The sequence below is a fragment of the Scyliorhinus torazame genome, chromosome 10 (assembly GCF_047496885.1).
Source record: "Scyliorhinus torazame isolate Kashiwa2021f chromosome 10, sScyTor2.1, whole genome shotgun sequence".
NCBI classification, from domain to species: Eukaryota; Metazoa; Chordata; class Chondrichthyes; order Carcharhiniformes; family Scyliorhinidae; genus Scyliorhinus; species Scyliorhinus torazame.
The window spans coordinates 819039-831992 of NC_092716.1; the positions used below are offsets into that span (position 1 = coordinate 819039).

General features: G+C 50.7%; 1 protein-coding gene across 2 annotated transcripts in view; it reads right to left on the minus strand.

Annotated features, from left to right (window-relative positions):
- Nucleotides 1-12954, minus strand: part of LOC140430296 (hyaluronan synthase 3-like) — an 84486-nt gene that overhangs the window by 347 nt on the left and 71185 nt on the right. For both annotated transcript variants that reach the window (XM_072517716.1, XM_072517715.1), the window contains exon 4: nt 1-1252. This exon is cut by the window's left edge and continues 347 nt beyond it. In XM_072517716.1, coding sequence (XP_072373817.1) covers nt 323-1252 — 930 coding nt within the window. In that variant the 3' untranslated portion in view covers nt 1-322. The remainder of the gene's footprint in view (nt 1253-12954) is intronic.

Consider the following 12954-nt stretch of genomic DNA (forward strand, 5'->3'; position numbering starts at 1 on the left):
AGTGTTTCTGATTTCCACATTGTTGCCTGTACGAAGATCAGAACGAGGCTGAAGGTCAGGATCAATATTCAGATCGGCTCTGAACAAAGATTGGATGTGCCAGGCAACACCCGCTTAATACTAACACGCTATTTACACTCCCACCCTGAGGTGCTAACTCTCACCCACACCCATCTCAGGGTGCTAACTCTCAGCTATATACCACCTTGGGTTGTTAATGCTCAGTCCCTGCAACAATGCAGAGGAAAGAAAAAAAGCACTCCGGGACTGATCCCAGGCAGCAGGAGGTTTTGATGGTATCAAGAGGCCCGGAGGGTGGGCTTTAGGCCTCCAGGAAGGCCAGCTCGCAGTGCTCTTGCTTGGGGCCACAGGGCTTGGACACGATGCCCAGGTAGAGAGCGAGCAGCAGCAGCCAGTAACAGGCGTAAATGGTCGAGCCAATAATGAGGAAAGGCCACTCTGTGTTGGGCAGTGGCTGCTGGCTCTCTCGGTAGATGGTGTATCCCAGACCCCCAGACAACACCACAAACCAGACAGAGACGGGCAGCAGGCCCACAAGGTTAACCACAAGCTTCCGGCGTCCTGATGTGCCCCAACCGGGTCGGTTGATGGTGAGCAGGGCAAAGAGTTTGGCAGGCAGGAGGCTGGACATATACAGCAGTGAGTAGACGGACAGGAAGAGCATTTTCACTGATCCCCGGAGCAGGCAGGCAAAGCTGGCCTTCAGCACTCCTACCCCTTGTACAGCCAGCAGAAAGAGCAGGATGTTCCAAAGTCGGCCCCTGTAGAAGAGCTGTAACACGGTGCCTGTGAGGAAGAAGGGGAAGAAGCCACTGACTACAGCCTCGTACGTCATCCAAGGATGGTGCTTGTGGAAGCAGAGTGCGCCATACAGCCATTCGCGAAAGTAAGACTTGCTCCAGCGGGTCTGCTGGTTGAGCCAGCGGAGGTAGCGGCTTGGCGTTTCAGTCAGGCAGCGGGAGCGGGCTGTATACTTGGTCTTGAAGCCCAGGCCCAGCACTCGGTTGGTGAGGTGTCTGTCGTCTCCAAAGCTGCACTTGGAGCCCAGAAACTGTTGGCTGTACCAGTCACACAGGAAAATGCGCAGCAGGGGGTTACGGTACATACCCAGCGGCCCACTGATGCACTGCACACAGCCAAAGTAGGACTGACAGGCCCGCTCCACATTGAAGGCCATCCAGTACCGCACGCTGCTCAGAAAGGAGATCCACGAATCGTACAGGTTCAGGATCTGCGGATAGACAAACGTGACCAGAGTTATACTGCACTGTCTGAAGCTCACAATACTCTGAGTCTAATCTCACACATTGTAGTGATACTGGCTAATGGATGGGAGACAGATTACTGGGGACAACATGTGATGTGACTGGTTAAGGAGGACAATGGGGAGAGAATGGTTAAAATTGAAAACGGGAGAGAGCGGTTGTTGGGGATTAGAGGTGAGGAATGGTTAGCAAGGGGAGAAACTGGTATCGCGGCACGGTAGCACAGTGGTTAGCATTGTTGCTTCATGGCGCCAGAGTCCCAGATTCGATTACCGGCTTGGGTTACAGTCTGTGCGGAGTCTGCACGTTCTCCCCGTGTCTGCGTGGGTTTCCTCCACAAGTCGCGAAAGACGTGCTGTTAGGTAATTTGGACATTCTGAATTCTCCCTTAGTGTACCTGAACAGGCGCCGGAATGTGGCGACTAGGGGATTTTCACAGTAACTTCATTGCAGTGTTAATGTAAGTCTACTTGTGACAATAATAAAGATTATTATTATTAGTGGGCACATGGATCGAAGACTGGTTAATGGGGAAAGCAGGAGGGAGACTAATGGGGACATTGGGTGGGGGGGGCAACTGGTTAATAGAGACAACAGAGGAGAGACTGGTTAATGGGGACATCAGGGAAGAAACTGATTAATGCGCCAGCACGGAGCGACTGGTTACTGGAGTAAAAGCAACTTCCCAGAGTTGCTGGAAACCCAAAAGAAGGACGAGAGGCTGGGCCTGCAGAGTGTCTTTTATACAGTCCCTTCAATCCCGGTTTGTCCAACAATTTCACTCAGAGACGGGGAGATACATTTGGATTTTTTCTTACTCAAGTGGCCGATGACAATGTCAGAAAGATAACATTTGGCACAACATTAAATTGAATCGCAGAATTCTACTGTGCAGAGGAGGCCCTTCGGCCCATCGAGTCTGCACCGCCGCATCATTCGCACCTGATCTGCCAATCCTAATCACACTTGCCAGCACCTGGCCCATAGCCTCGAATGTTAAGACGTGCCAAATGCTCATCCAGGTACTTTTTAAAGGGTGTGAGGCAACCCGCCTCTCCCACCCTCCCACCCAGGCAGTGCGTTCCAGACCGTCCCCACCCCCTGGGGAAAAAAGCTTTTCCTTAAATCCCCCCTAAACCTCCCGTCCCTCACCTTGAACTTGTGTCCCCCTCGTAATCGATCCTTCAACTAAGGGGAACAGTTGCTCCCTATCCACCCTGTCCATGCCCCTCATAAGCTTGTCCACCTCAATCAGATCACCCCTCAGTCTTCTCTGCTCCAGTGAAAACAGCCCAAGCTGATCCAACCTGTCTTCATAACTTAAATGTTCCATCCCAGGCACCATCCTGGTGAATCTCCTCTGCACCCCCTCCAGTTCAATCACATCCTTCCTATAATGCAGCGACCAGAATTGCACACAGTACTCCAGAAAAGCTGTGACCTGAGTGGCTGGTTGGGATTCTAACCTAAATTAAAAAATAAAAAATAAAAAAATTTGAGTATTTGGGAACTAATTAAACATAATAACTTAATTATAATTTAGAGGATATCTAAGCCAGAGATCGGAGAATATTATAGTTAGCTATCGCATTTCTATTAGAAATCTAGTGCTAGGAAACAGATAGTTGACAGTAACTTTGCAATTTTTAAAAAAAGTATTTAAAAAAAAAAGACAAATTTTAATTTTAATTAATTGACGCAATGTCAGTTAGAGGGGTGCTGTGCTCTGACTGTGAGATGTGGCAGGTCCGGGAGGCTTCCAGCGTCCCGGATGGCTTCATCTGCAGAAAGTGCACCCAACTGCAGCTCCTCACAGACCGCATGGTTCGGTTGGAGCAGCAATTGGATGCACTTAGGAGCATGCAGGTGGCGGAAAGCGTCATAGATCGCAGTTATGTAAATGTGGTCACACCCAAGGTGCAGGCAGAGAAATGGGTGACCACCAGAAAGGTCAGGCAGTCAGTGCAGGAATCCCCTGTGGTTGTCCCCCTCTCGAACAGATATACCCCTTTGGATACTGTCGGGGGGGATAGCCTATCAGGGGAAAACAGCAGCAGCCAGAGCAGTGGCACCACGGCTGGCTCTGATGTTCAGAAGGGAGGGTCAAAGCGCAGAAGAGTAATAGTAATAGGGGACTCTATAGTCAGGGGCACAGATAGGCGCTTCTGTGGACGTGAAAGAGACTCCAGGATGGTATGTTGCCTCCCTGGTGCCAGGGTCCAGGATGTCTCCGAACGGGTAGAGGGAATCCTGAAGGGGGAGGGCAAACAGGCAGAGGTCGTTGTACATATTGGTACTAACGACATAGGCAGGAAGGGGCATGAGGTCCTGCAGCAGGAGTTCAGGGAGCTAGGCAGAAAGTTAAAAGACAGGACCTCGAGGGTTGTAATCTCGGGATTACTCCCTGTGCCACGTGCCAGTGAGGCTAGAAATAGGAAGATAGAGCAGACAAACACGTGGCTAAACAGCTGGTGTAGGAGGGAGGGTTTCCGTTATCTGGACCACTGGGAGCTCTTCCGGGGCAGGTGTGACCTGTATAAGATGGACGGGTTGCATCTAAACCGGAGAGGCATAAATATCCTGGCCGCGAGGTTTGCTAGTGTCACACGGGAGGGTTTAAACTAGTATGGCAGGGGGGTGGGCACGGGAGCAATAGGTCAGAAGGTGAGAGCATTGAGGGAGAACTAGGGAATAGGGACAGTGTGGCTCTGAGGCAGAGCAGACGGGGAGAAGTTGCTGAACACAGCGGGTCTGGTGGCCTGAAGTGCATATGTTTTAATGCAAGGAGCATTACGGGTAAGGCAGATGAACTTGGAGCTTGGATTACTACTTGGAACTATGATGTTGTTGCCATTACAGAGACCTGGTTGAGGGAAGGGCAGGATTGGCAGCTAAACGTTCCAGGATTTAGATGTTTCAGGCGGGATAGAGGGGGATGTAAAAGGGGAGGCGGAGTTGCGCTACTTGTTCGGGAGAATATCACAGCTATACTGCGAGAGGACACCTCCGAGGGCAGTGAGGCTATATGGGTAGAAATCAGGAATAAGAAGGGTGCAGTCACAATGTTGGGGGTATACTACAGGCCTCCCAACAGCCAGCGGGAGATGGAGGAGCAGATAGGTAGACAGATTTTGGAAAAGAGTAAAAACAACAGGGTTGTGGTGATGGGAGACTTCAACTTCCCCAATATTGACTGGGACTCACATAGTGCCAGGGGCTTAGACGGGGCGGAGTTTGTAAGGAGCATCCAGGAGGGCTTCTTAAAACAATATGTAAACAGTCCAACTAGGGAAGGGGCGGTACTGGACCTGGTATTGGGGAATGAGCCCGGCCAGGTGGTCGATGTTTCAGTAGGGGAGCATTTCGGTAACAGTGACCACAATTCAGTAAGTTTTAAAGTACTGGTGGACAAGGATAAGAGTGGTCCGAGGATGAATGTGCTAAATTGGGGGAAGGCTAATTATAACAATATTAGGCGGGAACTGAAGAACATAGATTGGGGGCGGATGTTTGAGGGCAAATCAACATCTGACATGTGGGAGGCTTTCAAGTGTCAGTTGAAAGGAATACAGGACAGGCATGTTCCTGTGAGGAAGAAAGATAAATACGGCAATTTTCGGGAACCTTGGATGACGAGTGATATTGTAGGCCTCGTCAAAAAGAAAAAGGAGGCATTTGTCAGGGCTAAAAGGCTGGGAACAGACGAAGCCTGTGTGGCATATAAGGAAAGTAGGAAGGAACTTAAGCAAGGAGTCAGGAGGGCTAGAAGGGGTCATGAAAAGTCATTGGCAAATAGGGTTAAGGAAAATCCCAAGGCTTTTTACACGTACATAAAAAGCAAGAGGGTAGCCAGGGAAAGGGTTGGCCCACTGAAGGATAGGCAAGGGAATCTATGTGTGGAGCCAGAGGAAATGGGCGAGATACTAAATGAATACTTTGCATCAGTATTCACCAAAGAGAAGGAATTGGTAGATGTTGAGTCTGGAGAAGGGGGTGTAGATAGCCTGGGTCACATTGTGATCCAAAAAGACGAGGTGTTGGGTGTCTTAAAAAATATTAAGGTAGATAAGTCCCCAGGGCCGGATGGGATCTACCCCAGAATACTGAAGGAGGCTGGAGAGGAAATTGCTGAGGCCTTGACAGAAATCTTTGGATCCTCGCTGTCTTCAGGGGATGTCCCGGAGGACTGGAGAATAGCCAATGTTGTTCCTCTGTTTAAGAAGGGTAGCAAGGATAATCCCGGGAACTACAGGCCGGTGAGCCTTACTTCAGTGGTAGGGAAATTACTGGAGAGAATTCTTCGAGACAGGATCTACTCCCATTTGGAAGCAAATGGACGTATTAGTGAGAGGCAGCACGGTTTTGTGAAGGGAAGGTCGTGTCTCACTAACTTGATAGAGTTTTTCGAGGAGGTCACTAAGATGATTGATGCAGGTAGGGCAGTAGATGTTGTCTATATGGACTTCAGTAAGGCCTTTGACAAGGTCCCTCATGGTAGACTAGTACAAAAGGTGAAGTCACACGGGATCAGGGGTGAACTGGCAAGGTGGATACAGAACTGGCTAGGCCATAGAAGGCAGAGGGTAGCAATGGAGGGATGCTTTTCTCATTGGAGGGCTGTGACCAGTGGTGTTCCACAGGGATCAGTGCTGGGACCTTTGCTCTTTGTAGTATATATAAATGATTTGGAGGAAAATGTAACTGGTCTGATTAGTAAGTTTGCAGACGACACAAAGGTTGGTGGAATTGCGGATAGCGATGAGGACTGTCTGAGGATACAGCAGGATTTAGATTGTCTGGAGACTTGGGCGGAGAGATGGCAGATGGAGTTTAATCCGGACAAATGTGAGGTAATGCATTTTGGAAGGGCTAATGCAGGTAGGGAATATACAGTGAATGGTAGAACCCTCAAGAGTATTGAAAGTCAAAGAGATCTAGGAGTACAGGTCCACAGGTCATTGAAAGGGGCAACACACGTGGAGAAGGTAGTCAAGAAGGCATACGGCATGCTTGCCTTCATTGGCCGGGGCATTGAGTATAAGAATTGGCAAGTCATGTTGCAGCTGTATAGAACCTTAGTTAGGCCACACTTGGAGTATAGTGTTCAGTTCTGGTCGCCACACTACCAGAAGGATGTGGAGGCTTTAGAGAGGGTGCAGAAGAGATTTACCAGAATGTTGCCTGGTATGGAGGGCATAAGCTATGAGGAATGATTGAATAAACTCGGTTTGTTCTCACTGGAACGAAGGAGGTTGAGGGGCGACCTGATAGAGGTATACAAAATTATGAGGGGCATAGACAGAGTGGATAGTCAGAGGCTTTTCCCCAGGGTAGAGGGGTCAATTACTAGGGGGCATAGGTTTAAGGTGAGAGGGGCAAAGTTTAGAGTAGATGTACGAGGCAAGTTTTTTACGCAGAGGGTAGTGGGTGCCTGGAACTCACTACCGGAGGAGGTAGTAGAAGCAGGGACGATAGGGACATTTAAGGGGCATCTTGACAAATATATGAATAGGATGGGAATAGAAGGATACGGACCCAGGAAGTGTAGAAGATTGTAGTTTAGTCGGGCAGTATGGTCGGCACGGGCTTGGAGGGCCGAAGGGCCTGTTCCTGTGCTGTACATTTCTTTGTTCTTTGTTCTTTGTTTGTTCCAGCTGTGGCCTCACTAAAGTTCTACACAGCTCCATCATGACCTCCCTGCTTTTGTAATCAATGCCCAGATTGATAAAGGTAAGTGTCCATCTGCCTTTTTCACCACACTATTAACCTGCCCTTCTGCCTTCAGAGATCTATGGTTCCTCGGAACTGCCCAGTGTCAGACCTTTCATTAAATATTTCCTTGTCAAATTAAATTGGATACTCTAAATTTATGCTAAAATTTTAAAAAGAGAACACAGGAACTTCATGAATAACCTCAGGCGGTACAAGGATTGAACCCACGCTGTCGGTCACACTCTGCATCACAGAACAGCCATCCAGCCATTTGAGGTAAACCAGAATACAAAGACTCTCATTCAAAGTATCATCTTGCATCATTGACTTTGTCTATATATGTGTTCATTCACCTCTTCATTCACCTGATGAAAAAGCTGTGCTCCGAAAGCTAGTGATTCCAACCAAACCTGTTGGACTTTAACCTGATGTGTATGACTTCTTACCATACTCCTTTGGACTGGGAGAGAAATTAGATGGGATTTATATATGAATGACAAAGGCAGGAGGCACTGTCGAAACCACTTGCTGTTAGCCGGGGTCAGCAGAAGTCAGCTGACTCACGGAAGTAATATGGGGGGAGCAAAAGAGCTAGATGTGGATCTAGCGGGTGGGGGGGGGGGGCGAGGGAGAGGGGGGAATTCTAGGGTTGCTGCTGTACTGTCCGAGGGGGAACTGAAAATGGAAGAGGTGGTCGGGGCAGGGGTTCCCCGCCTGGGGGACTGGAGGGTGAGGGAGGCGCGAGCACGGGACTGGCCTAAGATAGGGGATGGCTAGTGGGGGGGGGGTAACCCCCCAATCCAGCTGCTCACGTGGAATGTGAGAGGCCTAAATGGGCCGTTAAGAGGGCCCGAGTGTTCGCGCACCTGAAGGCAGACGTGGTCATGCTTCAGGAGACACATCTGAAGGTGGCAGATCAGGTCAGGTTAAGGAAGGGATGGGTGGGACAGGTGTTCCATTCGGGGCTGGATGTGAAGAATAGAGGGGTGGCAATACTGGTGGGAAAGGGGGTGTCGTTTGAGGCCAAGAACATAGTAGCGGACAAGGGAGGCCGATACGTGATGGTGAGTGGTAGGTTGCAGGGGACGGAGGTGGTACTGGTGAATGTATATGCCCCAAACTGGGACGATGCTGGATTCATGAAACGGATGTTGGGGCGTATTCCGGACCTGGAGGTAGGGAGTTTGATAATGGGTGGGGATTTTAACACGGTGCTGGGCCCAGCATTAGATCGTTCCAGATCTAGGACGGGGAAGAGGCCGGCTGCGGCCAAGGTGCTTAGGGGTTTATGGATTGGATTGGATTTGTTTATTGTCACGTGTACCGAGGTACAGTGAAAAGTATTTTTCTGCGAGCAGCTCAACAGATCATTAAGTACATGAGAAGAAAAGGGAATAAAAGAAAATACATAATAGGGCAACACAACATATACAATATAACTACAAAAGCACTGGCATCGGATGAAGCATACAGGGTGTAGTGTTAATGAAATCAGTCCATAAGAGGGTCATTTAGGAGTCTGGTGACAGTGGGGAAGAAGCTGTTTTTGAATCTGTTCGTGCGAGTTCTCAGACCTCTGTATCTCCTGCCCGATGGAAGAAGTTGGAAGAGTGAGTAAGCCGGGTGGGAGGGATCTTTGATTATACTGCCCGCTTTCCCCAGGCAGTGGGAGGTGTAGATGGAGTCAATGGATGGGAGGCAGGTTTGTGTGATGGACTGGGCGGTGTTCACGACGCTCTGAAGTTTCTTGCGGTCCTGGGCCGAGCAGTTGCCATACCAGGCTGTGATGCAGCCTGATAGGATGCTTTCTATGGTGCATCTGTAAAAGTTGGTAAGAGTCAATGTGGACATGCCAAATTTCCTTAGTTTCCTGAGGAAGTATAGGCGCTGTTGTGCTTTCTTGGTGGTAGCGTCGACGTGGGTGGACCAGGGCAGATTTTTGGAGATGTGTACCCCTAGGAATTTGAAACTGCTAACCATCTCCACCTCGGCCCCGTTGATGCTGACAGGGGTGTGTACAGTACTTTGCTTCCTGAAGTCAATTACCAGCTCTTTAGTTTTGCTGGCATTGAGGGAGAGATTGTTGTCGCTACACCACTCCACTAGGTTCTCAATCTCCCGCCTGTATTCGGATTCATCATTATTCGCGATCCGGCCCACTATGGTCGTATCGTCAGCAAACTTGTAGATGGAGTTGGAACCAAGTTTTGCCACGCAGTCGTGTGTGTACAGGGAGTAGAGTAGGGGGCTAAGTACACAGCCTTGCGGGGCGCCGGTGTTGAGGACTATTGTGGAGGAGGTGTTGTTGTTCATTCTTACTGATTGTGGTCTGTTGGTCAGAAAATCGAGGATCCAGTTGCAGAGTGGGGAGCCAAGTCCTAGGTTTTGGAGCTTTGATATGAGCTTGGCTGGGATTATGGTGTTGAAGGCGGAGCTGTAGTCAATAAATAGGAGTCTAATGTAGGAGTTCTTGTTTTCGAGATGCTCTAGGGATGAGTATAGGGCCAGGGAAATGGTGTCTGATGTGGACCGGTTGCAGCGGTATGCGAATTGCAGTGGATCGGGGCGTTCTGGGAGTATGGAGGTGATGCGCTTCATGATCAACCTCTCAAAGCATTTCATTATGACTGAAGTCAGGGCCACTTGTCAGTAGTCATTGAGGCACGTTGCCTGGTTCTTCTTTGGTACCGGTATGATGGTGGTCTTCTTGAAGCAGGTGGGGACCTCGGAGTGGAGTAGGGACAGGTTAAAGATGTCCGTGAATACCTCTGCCAGCTGGTCCGCGCAGGCTCTGAGTGCACGACCAGGGATCCCGTCTGGGCCCGTCGCCTTCCGAGGGTTCACTTTCAGGAAGGCCAATCTGACTTCGGAAGCTGTGATGGTGGGTATGGGTGAATTATGGGCTGCTGGGGCACTCGCCAGCGGATTGTTGGTTACCTGCTCGAACCGAGCATAGAATGCATTGAGTTCATCGGGGAGGGGTGCGCTGCTGCCAGAGATACTGTTCGGCTTCGCTTTGTAGCCCGTTCTGTTGTTTAGTCCTGTTGTTTAGTCCTTGCCACAACCACCGAGAGTCTGTCTATGACTCTAGCTTGGTTTGATATTCTCTCTTGGCATAACGGATGGCTTTGCGGAGGTCGTACCTGGATTTCTTGTATAGGTCAGGGTTGTCTGCCTTGAACGCCTCAGATCTGTCCTTCAGTAGGGAGTCAATCTCGCCATTGAGCCATAGTTTCCGGTTAGGGAACGCACGTACTGCTTTCTTTGGCACGCAGTCGTCCACACATTTGCTGATGAAGTTTGTGACGGTGGTGGCATACTCATTTAAGTTGGTCGCTGAGTTCTTAAATATGGACCAGTCCACTGTCTTTAAGCAGTCACGTAAGAGCTCTTCTGTCTCCTCGGACCAGCACTGCACAACTTTCTTAGCTGGATTCTCCCGCTTGAGTTTCTGCTTGTATGCCGGAAGAAGGAGCACCGTCTTATGGTCTGATTTCCCAAAGTGCGGTCGGGGGATGGAACGGTAGGCTCCCTTGATTTTTGAGTAGCAGTGGTCAAGAGTGTTGTCGCCCCTGGTGGGACAGGAGATGTGCTGGTGGAATTTTGGCAGTACACTCTTGAGGTTGGCCTTGTTGAAGTCTCCGGCCACGATGAACAAGGCCTCCGGGTGTTCTGTTTCGTAGTTGTTTATAACTGTGTACAGTTCGTCCAGCGCCTTCCTCACTACTGCCTGGGGTGGGATGTAGACCGCTGTGATAATGGCTGAAGTGAACTCACGTGGAAGATAATATGGGCGGCACTTCACGGTCAGGTATTCCAGGTCTGGGGCGCAGTAGGTCGCCAGAGGCGCCACATCCAAGCACCAGGAGGAGTTGATGAGGAGGCAAACCCCTCCACCCTTCGCTTTGCCTGATGCCGTGCGGTCCGCCCGGTGAATTGAGAAGCCTTCAGGTTGTATGGCACAGTCCAGTGAGGCAGGGGTGAGCCATGTCTCTGTGAAACAGAGCACACAGCAGCCTCTTACTTCCCTCTGAGAGGTAAGTCTGGCGTTAAGATGGGGGGAGTAGATCCGTGGAGATTTGCCAGGCCTTTGGCCAGAGAATTTTCTTTTTTCTCCCACGTGCATAAGGCCTACTCCCGGATAAATTTTTTTGTTCTGGGCAGGGCATTGATCCCGAAAGTGGAGGGAACGGAGTGTTCGGCCATAGCCATTTCAGACCATGCCCCGCACTGGGTGGAGCTGGAGCTGGGGGAGGAGAGGGACCAACGCCCGTTGTGGAGGCTGGATGTGGGACAGCTGGCAGACGAGGAAGGGTGCGGGGGTGTATTGAAAGGTATCTGGAGGTTAACGACAACGGGGAGGTGCAGGTGGGAGTAGTATGGGAGGCGCTGAAGGCGGTGGTCAGGGGAGAGTTCATCTCCATCAGGGCTCACATGGTGAAGAGAGAGGGCAGGGAAAGGGAGAGGTTAGTGGGGGAGATTTTAAGGCTGGACAGGAGCTATGCAGAGGCTCCAGATGAGGGACTACTCAGGGAGAGACAAAGTCTCCAGATGGAGTTCGACCTGTTGACCACAGGGAAGGCAGAGGCACAGTGGAGGAAGGCACAGGGGGCAATATATGAATATGGGGAGAAGGCAAGCCGGATGCTGGCACACCAGCTCCGTAAGAGGATGGCAGCGAGGGAAATAGGTGGAGTCAAAGATGGCAGGGGAACTACGGTGTGGAGTGCAGGGAAAGTGAATGAGGCTTTTAAGGCCTTTTACGAGGAACTGTATAGGTCCCAGCCCCCAGGGGGAAAAGAGGGGATGCGGCGATTCTTGGATCAGTTGAGGTTCCCAAGGGTGGAGGAGCAGGAGGTGGCTGGTTTGGGGGCGCCAATTGGGGTGGAGGAGCTGGTTAAAGGACTGGGGAGCATGCAGGCAGGGAAGACCCCGGGGCCGGATGGGTTCCCGGTGGAGTTCTGCAGGAAGTATGTAGACCTGTTAGCCCCGTTGCTGGTAAGGACTTTCAATGAGGCAAGGGAGGGAGGGACGCTGCCCCCGACAAGTTCGGAGGCGACGATCTATTTGATCTTGAAGCGGGATAAGGACCCACTGCAATGTGGGTCGTATAGACCGATCTCGCTCCTTAATGCTAAGTTGCTGGCAAAAATGTTGGCCATGAGGATCGAGGACTGTGTCCCGGGGGTGATTCACGAGGACCAGACGGAATTCGTAAAGGGTAGGCAGTTAAATACTAATGTGCGAAGGCTCCTAAATGTGATAATGATGCCATCGGTGGAGGGAGAAGCGGAGCTAGTGACAGCCATGGACGCGGAGAAGGCCTTCGATCGGGTAGAGTGGGTGTATCTCTGGGAAGTGTTGAGGAGGTTTGGGTTCGGTGGAGGGTTTATTAGTTGGGTTAAGCTCCTGTATAAAGCCCCGGTGGCGAATGTGGTCACGAACCGGCGGAGGTCGGAGTATTTCCGGCTGTATCGAGGGACGAGGCAGGGGTGCCCCCTGTCCCCTCTGCTGTTCGCATTAGCAATTGAACCTTTGGCCATGGCGTTAAGGAAGTCGGGGAAATGGAAGGGGTGGTTCGAGGGGGAGAGGAACATCAGGTGTCGCTGTAAGCAGACGACCTGTTGCTGTATGTGACGGATCCAGTGGAGGGGATGGTTGAGGTAATGCAGATCCTACGGGAGTTTGGAGACTTTTGGGGCTATAAGCTCAATGTGGGAAAGAGTGAGCTCTTTGTGATCCATCCGGGGGACCAGGGAAGAGGGATAGACGACCTACCATTGAGGAGGGCGGAAAGGAGCTTTCAATACTTGGGGATTCAGGTAGCTAGGAGCTGGGGGGCACTGCACAAACTTAATTTGTCACGGTTGGTGGAACAGATGGAGGAGGATTTTAAAAGGTGGGACATGTTGCCACTCTCGCTGGCGGGTAGGGTACAGTCGGTTAAAATGGTGGT